The sequence below is a fragment of the Triturus cristatus genome, chromosome 3_1, assembly GCF_964204655.1.
Source record: "Triturus cristatus chromosome 3_1, aTriCri1.1, whole genome shotgun sequence".
NCBI lineage: Eukaryota > Metazoa > Chordata > Amphibia > Caudata > Salamandridae > Triturus > Triturus cristatus.
Genome location: NC_140583.1, coordinates 230,302,352 through 230,318,568, shown reverse-complemented (window position 1 = coordinate 230,318,568; position 16,217 = coordinate 230,302,352). Strand labels below are relative to the sequence as shown.

Genomic DNA, 16,217 nt, shown 5'->3' with positions numbered 1-16,217 from the left:
TAGCATACTGTTGTTGTGACCCCTGGCCCCTTGACGTTCCCCTATTTCCAGTGCGACGAAAGGAGCCACTACGAAATTGTTGGCTTTGTAGCGCCCCCATAGATTTGGCAGTATCTGTGTCTTTTTTTATTTTCTCTAGGGTAGTGTCAACGTCTGGGCCAAATAAAAGTTGTGTTAACCGGTAAGTTGAGGATATTGTTTTGGATCTCGGGTTTGAAGCCTGAGATGCGTAACCAGGCATAACGTCGCAACATGACACTTGTGTTTATTGCCCTGGCCGCTGTGTCAGCTGCGTCTAGGGCGCATTTGATGGACGCATTAGTGAGGAGTTGTCCTTGTCTAATGAGGAGCTCTGCTGACTCTTTATACTCCTCTGGTAGGTGTTGGAGCAGTGACTCTAGGGTGTCATAATGTGACCTGTCATAACGTGCCAGGAGTGCTTGTGTATTTGCGATGCGCAGGATATTGGCTGCTTGCGCTGCCACACGTTTGCCCGATGTTTCAAGGACCTTTGACTCTTTGTCGGGGGGAGGAGCATCACCAGTTGTCTGTGAGTGGGCTCTTTTGCGAGCGTTGGCAACCACCATAGAGTCTAATGGCAACTGACCCCTAATGTATTTAGGGTCACCAGGTGCAGGCTTATATTTCTTTTCAATCCTTGGGTTCAACACACGGGCTCTTGTGGTGTCCTTGAAAATGTCTTTGGCAGGCTTCAGAACCCCTTTAAGCATGGGCAGAGTCTTGACAGTTCTTTCCGAAGATGCGAAAGTGTCAAGCAGGAAGTCCTCCTCAATGGCGTCAGAGTGCAGTTCCACCCCATGATGAGCAGCTGCCCGTTCGATAAGGGCATTAAATGCGGCCGTGTCCTCTGTAGGAGAAGTTTTAATATTGTAGAGTGGCGCATCCTGAGCATGTGGCGTGACACTTGGGTCTGTGGGGTCATCCCATGCCTGATCAGGATCCTGTGTGTCATCGGGATCTGCGTCCCCGGGGTAGATGGTTTCGTCCCCACCATATTCCTGCATTGTGTCCGATTCAGAAGGGGTCGGAGAAAAGGACTGCGGAGCTAGTGGGAGGGGATGGAAGTGTTCTTGCAACACTGGTTCCTGCTCCGCCGGTAGCCTGCGTTTGAGAGGAATTTTGTATGGCACCTCTTCCCTGACTGGCGTGATCTTGCGCTTGTGGAGCATGAGCCTGCCAGTGTTGGCGTCGATAAACTGTGGCCCTGAAGGGTCGTGTTCCGTTAGGCCAGAGGCGGTGGACTGTGTGTGGAGGACACGTGTCCGAATTTGAAAAAGTTTCGGTGCCGATGTCGGTGGCAGCCCAAAGGTGATGTTGGTGGGCTCAGAGTGCACTGTACTGGGTGAGGTAGTGTGGGGACCCGAGGTAGAGTGGAGGGCTACCTGCTCCCGGATACGTTGAAGAGAGGCAGAGACCTGCTGCACAGCAAACTGAGATGGTGGTTTGGTGGGCATCTTGGTAGTAGGTGTGGAGGCCGACCCCGACTTTTGTCGGAAGGGGGTCACTGGCTTGAAGGGATGCATCGATAGTCGACGACTTCTTCGGCATCGGTGCTTTAGGCGTCGACGTTGCCGAGGCGGCCATTTTGACTGCAGAGGCGACAGGCTTCGGTGTCGGCGCCTTGTGATGCACGAGGGCGTGCCTTTTCTGAGCGTCGACCGCGTCTGCTGCGGTGAGCTCGGCGCCGAAGTCTTTCTGTACGCGTTCGGAGCGGACGACTTTTTTCGGCGTCTGAGCCGGGCCAGCGGGCTGTTTCGACGCCATTGATCCGACCACCACCAGTTTCGCTTTCGATTTTGAAGGGACTGGAGCGATGGATGTTTTTGGGTTTAACAACCCGGTCGTCTTGGGTAATATTGGCTCTTGCATAGTGTTCAGTGCCGGGCCGGAAGGCGGGGCCGAGGAACCATGGATTAGGTCTTGGGTAAGTCCCGAAGGCGATCCCTCGACCGGAGCCCGACGACTAATTTCGGCCTCCGTTTCGACGGATTGGCCTAACTCCTCGGGAGAGCTGTCTTCTTCAGCCCCATAGGCTTCGTCGATGTCCCCTACCTCGTCCACGGCTTCTTCACGTCGAAAGAGCTCTTCCGTCATCGTCCTCCGATCGGGAACCATGCTCCGAAGCGGGGCTAGATATTATTTCTTCCACGCTCTCGGCGTCCTGGTCCTCGGTGCTGAATATGTTGGTGGGTGCGGGCGCTGCCTGCTGCGCCTCGAGTCTCGCTGCCCGTCGGTTCCGTAGAGTTCTTGGATCGGAACCGTGCGCCGGCCATGCATTTTGATTCGTCGTGATCCGGCGAGAGACATTTGTTACAGACCGGGTGGACGTCGATGTGAGGGTACTTGGCGTGGCACAACGGACACCTCTTGAACGGAGTTCTCGATTCCATCGTTGATGGAGCGTCGAAGTTTTGACCAAGTCGAATCGAAAGTTTGAAAAAGGGTGTGGAGCACTAGGACTAGTAGTCGACACCGAACGGTAACTGTACCGACGAAAACTATAGGCCTTTTGGCCTAAACTAAGTATTCCGAAGTTGAGCTAAGATAGTTGCATCCGAACCCAATGGCGGAAAAAAACAATCTGGGGATGGAGAGGATGCCCATGCGCACTGTGGTCCAGGGGAGGAGTCACCCATCTCAGGATGCTTCGAAGACTCTTCCAGGACAACAATGTGCAATCATCCGGACCCAACACTAGGCGGCGATCTATGCACAGATATGAATTCAGCAGCCCACATGCCTCGAACTAAAATATACTTCTCAGAATGAGATGCTTTATATGAATACGTTTGCAATATGCAATTGGCTTTTGTAGAATGTTACAAGTGGTTGCAATAGGCAACACAATTTTAAACAATGCTTTGAGTTCAAGGGAAGTTTCAAGTTATTTGCAATAGATTACTTTTAGGATTACTTTTGGAATTCCAGGACTGGATCCTAGATTCAGTTCTGGGTCAGTACTTAGAAACAAGTGATAAAAGTCGACTTAGTTACTGTATGATTTTTAGGCAATATTTAGCGATTTTAAAAGTTGGCACTTAGAAAATATTTCATAGAAAACAGTCAATGATTCCCTATGAAAGAAAATTAAAGTTGCAGGTATAGTATGTTCTTGTTACTTTTGCAATCCAGTACTGGGTGCCTATACTCAGTACTGGGACCTTTATCCAAAACAGGTAAGTAATTACGTTTTCAGATATTATACGATTTTTAAAGATTAATTATTGATTGCAGAAATTGACACTTAGAAGAAATTTCAAAGAAAAACAGTCAATGATTTTCTATGGAAGAAAATTGGGTTACGGGTAAGTACAGTTGTAAGTAGTTTTCAGAGTCCGTGCTGGGCACCAAGATCCAGCACTGGGAGCTCACCTAAGAGCAGGTGAGTATTTGTTTGTTACTCGGCTGATTTTTGGTGAATATTTTTAGTTTTGAAAAGTCCACACTTGGAAGAAATTTCAGGAAAAAGCCAGTCAATGTTACCCTATGAAGAAAATTGAGTTATTGGTTTAAAGGTAAGTACTCGACTGGTAGAGTTGAGGTTCTGGGCATAGACTCAGGCATCCCCCAGAGTCAGGTAGGTACTGTTTGTTCACCCCCAGCGGCACTAGGGCGGCCGGGTGCAGAGAGAGTTAGGCCCAATGTTACCCTACGAGGGATAGGGGGGGCCTTGGTTGGTGGCTGCTGACTAGCAGGCCACGCGGCTGTGGGAGCTGGGCTCCTGGTCACTTACTCAGGGCAAGTGGGGAAGTAGATGGTGTAGAGGTTGCACTGCCATGGCCACTCAGGCGGCTGGGTGGCTTGAGCCTTCGGGCGCTCGATTGATTTCAATGGGAAATCTCTGGTTTAGAAAAAGACTGCAAGCTCTGGGACGAGGATTCTTCAGGTGCCACCACCACAGAGAGGTAAGTTGGGCAGTTGGAGAATAGGTAGGTACCCCGGGATTGGGCACAGGGGGCCGCGGGTGCCCTTTTGGTCTCGGGAAATCTTACCCTCTGTTGATCGTGTTTTGGGGGGGCACCTTATTCCGGGGCTGCAGGCTTCTTCAGGAGTGTCGAGGGAGGTCCTTGGGTGCCGGACTCTGGGTCAGTCGCCGTGGGGTCGTTCTCGTGGTCTTTGTACACTCCGGCACAGGCCAGGCTTGAATGGTGCAGAGTGTGCTGGGTTTGCGGTTCCGGGCTGCTGCTAGGGATTAGAAGTAGATTGAGTAGAGCCTCTACTCATGGGAGTCCCAGGGGCTGAGTCAAAAGGTAGCCAGGTCCTCCGGGGTTTGTGAGGTTGCTGGCCACAAGAGATGCCGGGTTGGAGCATGAGCAGGTTCAAGGGTCGACAGGCCGGTAGGGCTGGGGCCAAAGCAGTTGGGTGTCTTCCTCTTCTTAGCAGCTGCAGGGCAGGTCATCTTTCTTCCAGCTCTTCTTCGGATTTTGGAATCTGGGGAAGGAAGGTTCAGGGTGCCCCTAAATACTAAATTTAGGAGTGTTACAGGTAGGTGAAGGGCAGGGACCAATGGGTCCCTGTCCTGGGGTGGGTACACCCCCTATCCTGCCTCTGCTGTGGGAGGGGGGACAGTAGCCTAGTCCTGATTGGGCAGGGCTTCCCATCTTTAAGAGCCCGGAGATGTGCTTCACCACGCCTCCCCCACCTGAGGGGTGGGGGTTGGCAGGCTGGCACATCCCATGTCCTTATTTGGGGTTTCCGGCCAAGCTTCCCGCCAGAGTGGGGGGTTGCAGTAGCCTGGGGAAGCTCAGAGGTGGCATGCCTTTGAAGCTTCCCCCTGCCCATCCTGGGGGAGGAGATTTAGCACCTCGCCCAGGATGTGCATTGTTGCAGACCCAGGAGAGCAGGGGCTCTCCTACCCAGGGGTCCAGCAACATGTCTGCTGTGTGGCAGCCTAGGCAGCCTCAGAACAGACGTGGATTGTAGGTTTAGGTTTCAGAGGGCCTCTCCAAGATGCCATCTGTAGTGCTTGGTACATTAAATCCACACTGATGCCAGTCTGGGATTTAATGTGCTGAACAGTTTGATACCAAACTTCAGTCTTCAGTGCTGCCATTATGGTGCTGTGGAGTTCGTGTTTGACAAGCTCCCAGCACCTTATACTCTTAGATGGCAGCACTGCACTTACAGGACCCAGGAATGGACCTGGGTACTGTAGGGGCACAGGGCTCCTGCCTCTGTGCCCACACCGCTGGCATAGGGCACCCAGCTAGAGGGGTGGCTGATGTATGGCAGTGTAGGTTGTGGGCATGGCACACAGGGATGTGTGCCATGTCGACTCGGTTTTGTCTTCTATCCAGACACTCAGCCTGCAAGAGCAGTGTGTGTGTGTTAGGGTACAGGGCCTCTAAGGGTGGCACAATGAGTGCTGCAGCCCTTAGAGGCCTTCCCTGGTCACAAGGCCCTGGGTACAATTTACCAGGGGCTGACATGTGGCCAGGGTTTGCCAATTTGGATTTTGGCTGTTAGGCAGTTTTTAGGGAAGGAACACAGACCCTGGGCACCTGATTGGCAGGAGCCCAGGGCACAACAAGGAAAAGTGCATCTGCTATTAAAAAAAGGTGTGGGGGTTACTGCAACAGAAACCCACTTTTACACAAGGCAAATCACAAGGTGATAAATACGCATATCAAAAGTATCATTATTGGCAATTTTGAATGCCATAAATGGAGTTCCTGCACAAAGAGCTCAGACAAAAATAAAATAGAAATGTGAGTTCAGAAACATACCTTCTCAGTTCTACAGCACGACGAAGTCTATCAACCCGGTCCAAGTGTTCTCTGATGCGATATGCTTTTATCCTTTCAAATGGCATCATTTTTTTACCTTGGTACTCATACTTCATTTTGCTTGGAAAAGACTTATTCCTAATTGGCTCCTAAGAAGAAAAGAGGCAGTTTTAAAATACTACTAAATAAAAATTATTCACCGAAGAGACATTACAAGTACATTGGTGAATACATCTGTAGTTCTAAGTTACCCGTAGTCCTTAAGAAACATGACTGGCGTTTGCACCTCCTTGTGGTAAACCTGGAAACTATTATATAAGCAGCAGCCTTACTTTAACGGTGAATATTCACGACTGATGTACAAGAGAGAATGACCAACAATAGGGACCATGTCTTTGCTACCATAGATAGCCGATCAAAACAGACTTGTCACAACCTACAGCACATGGTCAAATAAGCGACGGAAAGTCATATATGCAAACTGGGGAGCTTCTGTAAGAAGGAAGCCTTAGTCTAAAAAAAAAAAAAATTAAATAAAAGCCTATGGGTTCATTCAAGAAAGCCAGAAACAAAGATATTCTGGTCCATACCAGCCAAACACACCCGGAAAAAAAAAAAAAAAAAGTGTTCAAGAAAATAACAGATCGACCTGGGTCTCAGAAACTTAAGACTAACTTAAAAAAATGTTATCATATGCTCCTGCAACTTTAAATATGTACGGGTGACAAATGCGCTGACGAGAATTCCAGAACATCGAATCATCATTAGTTGCAAACGTAACACCACTATAACACTATTGAGGCAGGGCACATTTGGTATGGTAGGTTTTTGAGAAACTGAATCCTTTCCACAATGATATGACAAAACCTGTTAAATTTTGAATATTGGGTTCATACACTCAGAACGGATGTCACAGGATTAAATAATGAAATTCCCTTGGGCAATATTAATACTCAAATACACCATTTACATTCTCATCTCGATTCTCAAGGACAATAGGCTCAGCATCACTACAGTCACTATGAGCAATATATCCAAGTGACTAATATATACAAGGCCAGTGTAAGCACATTAAATCCGTTGAAGGATACTACAAGTGCACATCACCACTATTACCATTTCAGTATGTAGATGGGAAGTAAGACATACCAGCGGCTAGGTCTCGGAGCGTGGTTAAGTGTCCCAGCTGTAGGAAAGTGGGTTTCTGTTGCAGTAAGCCACCCCCCCTTTTGCCAGACTACTGATGCACTTTTACCTGATGTGCCCTGGGTCCGTGTTCTTTCCCCAAAACTAACCCAATTGGCATCTCTGGCCAGAGGTCAGCCCCTGGTCAATGGTACCACAGGTACCCAGGGCATTGTGACCAGAGAAGAACTCTAACTGCTGCAGCACTTACTGTGCCACCCTTCGAGGCCCTGTACCTCTACACACTGCCTTTGCAGGCTGCTTGTTTTGGTGCAGAACAAAGTGTAGAGTCCACATGGCACACATCCCTGTGTGCCATGCCTACAACCCACTGCCTTGGCATAGATCAGTCACCCCTCTAGATGGGTGCACTATACCAGTGGTGAGGGTACAGGTGCATGAACCCTGTCCCTCTTCAGTGTCCAAGTCCATTCTTAGACATTGTAAATGCAGTGCCACCATTAACACTATATGGTGCGGGGAGTTAGTCATTACGAACTCCACAGCACCATAATGGCTACACTGAAAAAACTGAAGTTTGGAATCAAATTTCTCAGCACATTAAACCCACACTGATGCCAGTGTGAGATTTAATGAATATGCACAGAGAGGGCATCTTAGAGATGCCCCCTGAAAAACAACCAGCCTCTGGTGGGCTCCATGACTGGTACACACCAGCCTGCCACCACGAGACAAGTTTCTGGACACCTAGGGTCTGAGCCCAGAAACAAGGCCTTTCTTGGGCGGAGATGTTCACACCACCCCCAGGCCAGGAAGAGTGATCTGTGGCAGGGGAGCATCAAAGGCCTGGCAGCCTTTGTAATGCAACCCCTCACCCCCAGCCTCTCCTGCTATCAGGAGCAGGCCCTCTTCCTGTCTCCCCTCCTTTTCGTCGGGAAGACAGGTGGGAAAAACTAGCCAGCCCAGAAGGAGTGCCCACCTCTGCCAACTCCACCCCTCAGGTGGAGGAGGAGGTAAAGCCCTCTCTTCAGGGCTAGCCATCTTGCACAGAAACACCCCCACGAGTGGACCAGTAGGGTGAAATCCGACCTTAAGACACCCCTGTATCCAGCCGCTCTGCGCCCTAGAGAAAGGAACCCAAGGTGCACCTACGTACACGAGCCCTCCAACTTACCTGCCCAGCTGTTTATTCCTCCCGGAAGTCTTCCTGGACCGAGCCTGCAGCTAAAAACTAAAACCGAAAATCCCAATTGAAAACAGGGCACCAGACGCCCAAACAGCACTCTGCACCCAGCTGCCCCTTTTGTGCTGGCTTGTTTCCCCATTTGCCCTGAGCTAAAGTCCAGGAGCTTTGCTCCCACAGCCAAGTGGCCTGCTCGTCAGCAGCCACCAACTGAAGGCCTAATATCCCCCATGGGATAACATTGGGCCTCACACTGCACCCGGCCGCCCTGGTGCAGCTGAGGGTGCAATGAGAGTGCATCACGGACCCTGAGGGGGCCCCAGAGTCTACCCTCAGAACCTCAAATCCCACTACCAAATACTTGCCTCAAAACAGAATCATATTTTCCTCCATAGGATAACATGGTGGAGTTTGAAAACTAAAAAAAATTCCTTAAAATTACACTAACAAAAACGATTTTACATCTGTTTGCAGGATATACCCAAGAGTAATATCCAGGTATACTATTCCGAGTAAGTAAAGAAATCCAAAAAGTAACTTACCTGTGAATTCATTTGCTGATTGTACAACAAATGCTTAACACTGTCCTCTGATACTGCCTTACTGCTCAACCACACTACCACAAATAGAGAGCAAGTTTCTATCTAACTTTTCCTCTGCCTACCTTTGGGGTTCCACTGCACTCTGCACACTATACCTCACTTTGGTATAGTAGATACAGAGCCACCTTCCTACACCAGCGTGGTAGGTCTCCCATGCAATGCACGTCTTGAAGTAAGCGAAGGGTCTCAGGCGGGGGTAAGAAGGCATTGTAGGTGGCAGCACGCTTGGGCCTCGAGGAGAAAATATACTACGGGCAATATCCTATCTGCTCCCACTGCCAAAATTGATTGAGACGCGGGGATCTATCATTAGGACTAACTTGCACTAATCCAACCATTGTTTTTCCTAACCTGGAGAGCCCCCACTGCCACCAACAATGGTGATGCATGGCAGTTAATTAGCACCAATTGTTTTTCGGACTACCTTTCATATATTAGAGGGTCCATCATGACCCTATGATGCTTTTTGAAATGTTGGCCATTTTTAAATAGTCTTACTAGAAAAATGTGCATACTTAGTTGGCAATAGTTGGTAACAACTATTGGGAACACACAATGGGTACCTTTAGTCTGTGGTATCATTGATGTAGCTAAGTGCCCCTTTTGGACACGGTCACCCCAACTTTCTGACTGGTAATTGATACAATTTTGACAAACGTGCAATGGATTACTGCTATACAGGTCCCCCGTGCCAGATCTTTCCCAACTACTATACAATTGTTTCCCCAAAAGGCAATACCTTTAGCAACACCTGCAAGTCCCTAGTAAATTGGCACCACTGGTAACTACAGCAGGTAGACTAAAGAGCAGGTATTGTGCCAGCTACCCTTCGGGAACCCCTCACCACACTTTTGCAGGCTGCGTTGCAAGGGGCAAACAAAAGTGAAGACACGACATAGCACACCTTGAGTGCCATGACTGCAGACATTGCATACAATATATGCAAGTCACCTATACAGCACTAAGGCAGGGTGCATTATATTACATGGGAGGACATGACTGCAAAAGCAGATATGCTCTGTGGATGTCCATGTCGATTCTTGGACATAGCTTCCTCATTTACTGGCTATCTTGAGTATATGTATTGGACACTGGAGATTAAGAGTTCCCCAGCTACATGATGGCTTAACTGAACCAAAGGTTGTTTGGTATCAAACATCTCGTATTAAGAAACCCACACGGATTCCAGTAGTGGATTTATTAATACCTGCACCCAGAGGGTACCTTAGAAGTAACCCCTGAAAACCTACCAACCTCTACTGTGCAGGCTGACTGCCATCACTAACTAGGTACTGACACCCCCCACCCCCTTGAGGGTGAGAGCCAACGCTCTGAGGGCAGAAACACTGCCTACTCCAGCCAGAGGTCTTGTGTTCTCCAAGCAGGATGGCTAATGCAAGAAAGTTCCTTTTAGCATTGTTCGCCCCCTATTTTTGCCTGGTTTTGATGTTGTTTTAATTGTAGTGCACAGGGTCCTTTCATCCAGGTCGCATGTGCCAGTGCTTCTTCCAAAAAGACAATTGGTACGTCTGCCCCCCATGTAAATCCCTAGTAAGTTGCACCCTGGGTATCTAGTGCCTGGGAGCTGAAGAGGGGATCCAGTCACAGGGACCATGCCACTGTCCTTGCAGCTTGCATGCCTCTGTGAGGAGAACGAATACTTTACCTGTCGGTGTAGTTTTGCAGCTTGAAGATCTTTCTGGATTCACTATGCTTTGCATTATTCCGCAGTCTGGTGGTTAGGTCTGTAATCGTAGTCTTTTTTTTGTAGCCCAGGTGGGCGTCGACATCCCACCATATGGTGTACCTCTCGTGACGGCACACTTCCTGCAGAAGCTCCCACCTCGTGGCGCCATTTTCGGATTCTTTTTTCTTTTTGAATCCTAGGCAATTTTATTATTTTCTCCTTAATCAGATCCTTTTACACGCTTCTAAAAGTCTTGTTTTCTATTCTCCGTCTTTCCACCTTCTGCTCCAGCCTCATCTTTCTGGCGGAGGTGGGTGGGTTTGCTAGTGAATCCTGAAAGATCTTCAAGCTGCAAAACTACACCAACAGGTAAGAAACTATTCGTTTTGCAGCATGAATCTTTCTGGATTCACTATGCTGTGCATAGACTTTGTAGCGGTTTGTCATCTTTGTGGCGGCTGGGTGGAAGATGAGCGTTGGTCGTTGAAGCACTTTCTGTCCTACTTGTGCTTCCTTGTTCATTTGTATATCCACGCAGTAGTGCTTAGTGAATGTGCGCACTGAAGCCCATGTTGCCGGCAGGCATTTGTCTTGAATGGGTGTGTTAGCCAGAAAGGCAATTGTTGCTCCTTTCTTCCTTGTGGAGTGGGCCGTGCCCCTTCCTATAGTTCGTGCCCTGCCTGTTTGTGGCAGAATTGTATCAGTGCGATCCATCGAGCGATGGCGATTTGTTACTGGTCTACCCAGGAAGCTGGTTGTGAAGGACACAAAACTGCTTAGTGTGAGAAAGTGCCATCTTTCTTGCATGGTATGCCCCCACTTTTTGCTAAATTGCTGAATGTACTTCGATTGAGTGTACCCTGGGTTCCTGCCAATCAGGTGCCCAGGGCCTATGTTCCTTCCTTAAACCACACAAACTCCAAATTGGCAAACCCTAGCCACATGTCAGCCCCTAGTAAATGGTACCCTAGGTACCCAGGGCCTTGTGACCAGGGAAGGCCTCTAAGGGCTGCAGCACTCATTGTGCCACCCTCAGAGGCCCTGTACCCTTACACACACTGCCCTTGCAGGCTGAGTGTCTGGGTGCAGGACAAAACAAAGAGTCGACATGGCACACATCACTGTGTACCATGCCCATCACCTACACTGCCAAGGCATATGTCAGCCACCCCTCTAGCTGGGTGCATTACGCCTATGGTGTGGGCACAGGAGCAGGAGCCCTGTGCCCCTACAGTACCCGGGTCCATTCCTGGGCACTGTAAGTGCAGTGCTGTCATTTAAGAGTACATGGTGCTGAGAGCTTGTCAAACACGAGCTCCACAGCACCATATTGGCAACACTGAAGCCTGGGAAGTTTGGTATCAAACTTCTCAGCACATTGAACCCACACTGATGCCAGTGTAGGATTTAATGTACTAAGCACCCCAGAGGGCATCTTCGAGATGCCCCCTTACAGCTAACTTGCAATCCACGTCTGCTCTGAGGCTGCCCAGGCTGCCACACAGCAGACACGTTGCTGGACCCCTGGGTGGGAGAGCCCCTGCTCTCCCGGGCCTGCAACAATGCACATCCTGGGTGAGGTGAGAAATCTCCTCCCCCAGGATGAGCAAAGGGAAGCTTCAAAGGCATGCCGCCATTTGGAGTTTACCCAGGCCACTGCAACCCCCCACTCTGGCAGGAAGCTTGGCCGGAAACCCCATACAAGGACAGGGGATGTGCCAGCCTGCCCACCCCACCCCTCAGGTGGGGGAGGCGAGGTGAAGCACATCTCCGGGCTCCCGCCATCTTGAAGATGGGAGGCCCTACCCTATCAGGATTAGGCTACTGCCCCCCCTCCCACAGGAGAGAGGCAGGATAGGGGGTGTACCCACCCCAGGACAAGGACCCATTGGTCCCTGGCCTTCACCTACCTGTAACGCCCCTAAATCTAGTATTTAGGGGCACCCTGAACCTTCCTTCCTCAGATTCCAGATAGAAAACTACAAGAAGAGCAAGAAGAACAAGGACCTGCCCTGCAGCTGCTAAAAAGAGAAGAAGACACCAACTGCTTTGGCCCCAGCCCTACCGGCCTGTCGACTCTCGAACCTGCACCAGCGCGGCATTCCCTCGTGGCCAGCAACCTCACCAACCCCGGAGGACCTGGCTACCCTTTAGCTCTAAGCCCCTGGGACTCCCACGAGTAGAGGCTCTACTCAAGAAACCTATTTGCTATCCCTGGCACCAGCCCGGGACCGGGGACCCAACACACTCTGCACCAGCCAAGCCTGGCCAGTGCCGGAGTGGACAAAGACCCAGAGGACAACCCCACGGCGACTGTGACCCAGAGTCCGGCACCCAAGGACCCCCCTCGACATCCCGGAAGGAGCCTGCAGCCTCAGAACCAAGTGCCACCCCAGCCGCGACCAACCAGAGGGTAAGATTCCCGACGTCAAAAGGCACCCCTGCACCCAGCGCCCTGCGGCCCCCTGTGCCCAATCCCGGGGTACCCACCTAACCTACAACTACCCAACTTACCTCTCGAAGTGGTGGTGGCACCTGAAACCTCCTCGTCCCCGAGCCTGCAGCCTTTTTCCAAACCGGAACATTCCCATTGATTTCCATTGAGCGCCCGAGGGCTCAAGAGCACCCTGCACCCAGCCGCCCAAGTGGCCCTGGCAGTGCCCTCTCGACACTAACCTACTTCCCCACTTGCCCTGAGTAAGTGACCAGGAGCCCAGCTCCCACAGCCGCGTGGCTTGCCAGACAGCAGCCACCAACCAAGGCCCCCCCTATCCCTCATAGGATAACATTGGGCCTAACTCTCTCTGCACCCGGCCGTCCTGAAACCGCTGAGGGTGAACCAACTGTACCTACCTGACACTGGGGGACCCCTGAGTCCATGCCCGGAATTTCAACACTGCCAGTCGAGTACTTACCCTTAAACCGCTAACTTCATTTTCCTCATAGGGTAACATTGACTGGCTTTTTCTTCAAAAATCTTCTAAGTGTGAACTTTTCAAAACTGCAAAAATTCACCAAAAATCAGCCAAGTGACAAAATGAATATGCTACTTACCAGTATGCATCTGTTCTTGGCATGTAGGGCTGCTGACATTCATATCTGTGCATATATCGCCGCCTAGTGTTGGGTCCGGATGTTTGCACGTTGTTGTCCTGGAAGAGTCTTCGAAGTATCCTTGGATAGGTGACTCCTCCCCTGGACTACAGTGCGCATGGGCATCCTCTCCATCCTTAGATTGTTTTTCGCCATTGTGGCAGTGATGGAGTAGATACAGAAAGTGATGACCATGCTTACAGTAATTGAGAGCTGCAGCTGCTACAGGCGCCGGGGAGGAGGGAGGGCGATATGAATGTCAGCAGCCCTACATGCCAAGAACAGATGCATACTGGTAAGTAGCATATTCAGTTCGAGGCATGTGGGCTGCTGAATTCATATCTGTGCATAGAATGTATAGCAGTGCCCTCTATTAGCGGCGGCCACCAGTGCCAGCTGCAGCGGTCTGAAAAAGGGTTTTGAGAACAGCCTGTCCTACAGCTGCCTGCTGTTTTGATTGCACATCTACACAATAGTGTTTGGTAAATGTGTGTGTAGTGGACCAGGTGGCTGCTCTACATATATCATGCAGGGGAATATTTCCTAGAAAAGCCATGGAGGCCCCCAACTTACATGTTGAGTGGGCTCGTGGGGGAATAGTTAATGTGCGTTTTGCCTTTTGATAACAAATTTGGATACACTTAACTATCCATCTGGCTATCCCTGCTTTGGAGATGGCGTTACCTTTGTGGTGTGGGGCAAAGGCAACGAACAGTTATTTTGTCTTCCTAAAGGGTTTGGTCCTGTCGATGTAATACATGAGGGCCCTTTTGACATCTAGTGTGTGGAGTGCCCTTTCCGCGACAGTTTGTGGGTTTGGGAAGAAAACGGGCAGTTCAATAGTTTGATTCATGTGGAACTGCGATATTACCTTGGGCATGAATTTGGGGTTGGTACGTAGTACGACCCTGTTGGCATGAACCTGAATAAATGGCTCTTGAACTGTTAGTGCCTGGAGTTCACTAACTCTTCTTAAAGAAGTGATCGCTACCAGGAAGGCTACTTTCCAGGTGAGGAATTGAATCTCGCATGAGTGGAGAGGTTCAAAGGGTGGACCCATCAGGCGTGTGAGGACCAGGTTGAGGTTCCACATTGGAGCTGGTGGGTGGCTTGGTGGAATGACTCGTTTGAGTCCTTCCAAGAATGCTTTGATGGCAGGCACTCTGAATAGAGAGAGGTGCTGCCTGGTTTGCAGATAGGCTGATATTGCGGTCAAATGGACACGTATAGAGGTGTACGCCAGATTGCATCGGTATAGGTGTAGGAGGTAACAAATGATGTTTTGGATGGATGCGTCCAGCGGGTTAATGTCATTATTACCGCAGTAAATAACAAACCTTTTCCATTTGGCTGCATAGCAAGCTCTTGTAGTGGGTCTTCTGGCCTCCTTGATGATGTCCATACAGTCAGGTGGCAGGTTGAGGTAGCCAAACTCTAGGACTTCAGGAGCCAGATCGCCAGGTTCAGCTGTTGCGGATCTGGGTGCTGAATCTCTCCATGGTTCTGCGTCAAATGCGCGGGTTTGATCCGCAGCCTTTGATGCGGCACCACGGAAAGTTCGAGGAAGGTGGTGTACCATGGCTGGCGTGCCCACGTAGGAGCAACTAGGACGAGTGTTAGGGAGTGTTGTCTGAGTTTGCGAGCCACCAGCGGTATCAACGGTGCTGGGGGAAAAGCGTACGCAAATCTGCCGGACCAGTTCATCCATATCGCATTGCCCTGCGACTGCGGATGTGGGAACCTGGCGGCAAAGCTTTGGCATTTTGCGTTTGCTTGTGGCGAACAGGTCTATCTCTGGATGACCCCACTGCTGGAAGTACGGCTGGAGTACTGATGGGTGTAACTCCCACTCGTGCATCTGGTGGCTGTGTCTGCTGAGCAGATCCGCCATTTGGTTGTCCTTGCCGGGGAGGTGTTCCGCCATGAGGAACATGTTCCTCTGAATGGCCCACTTCCACATGCTCTGAGCCAGATGAGACAACTGTGGAGAGTGCGTCCCTCCCTGCTTCTGTATGTAGTACATTGCGGTCATGTTGTCCGTCCGGATCAACACGACCTTGTTGCACAGATGTACTTTGAATGCCTTCATGGCTAGGAAGATTGCCATCAGTTCCAGAAGGTTGATGTGCATTTTCTTCTGTTGTGTCGTCCATAGTCCCTGCACTGTGTAGTGGAGTACATGAGCTCCCCATCCCTGGAGAGACGCGTCTGCTGTCAGTACTATTTGTGGAACAGGCTCTTGGAACGGTCGGCCCTTGCAAAGGTTTTGTGGATTCCACCAATGCAGAGAGTTGTATGCCCGACCGCTCACCAACACTAGGTCTTTCAATTGTCCTTGAGCCTGATTCCACTGACGTGCCAAGCACTCCTGAAGCGGGCGCATATGTAGTCTCGCTTGTGGGACTATGAAGATGCAGGAGGCCATCATGCCTATCAACTGCATGAACACTCGCGCCGGAAGGGAGTGTTGAGGTTTGAACTTTGAAATCAGCATCTGCATGCTGTTGATTCTCACCAAATTGGGCTGAGCCGTGGCCGCCAGAGTGTCTATAGTCGCACCTAGGTACTGTTGTACGTGTGCGGGCTGTAGATGGGATTTTGGGTAATTTAGTGAGAACCCCAGACTGTGAAGGAGGTGAATGGTGCGGGACATGTGGCTGGCACATTGTTGGGCTGACTTTGCTTGAACGAGCCAGTCGTCCAGGTAAGGGTAGATGTGTATGTGCTGCCTCCGTAGATGTGCCGCCACAGTAGCTAGG

The 16,217-nt window shown here is 50.3% G+C and overlaps 1 protein-coding gene across 5 annotated transcripts in view; it reads right to left on the bottom strand.

Annotated features, from left to right (window-relative positions):
• The window catches only part of SLTM (SAFB like transcription modulator), a 280,914-nt gene that overhangs the window by 174,830 nt on the left and 89,867 nt on the right, over positions 1-16,217 (bottom strand). For all 5 annotated transcript variants that reach the window (XM_085643750.1, XM_085643749.1, XM_085643748.1 and 2 more), the window contains one exon: positions 5,748-5,896. In XM_085643750.1, coding sequence (XP_085499876.1) covers positions 5,748-5,896 — 149 coding nt within the window. The remainder of the gene's footprint in view (positions 1-5,747; positions 5,897-16,217) is intronic.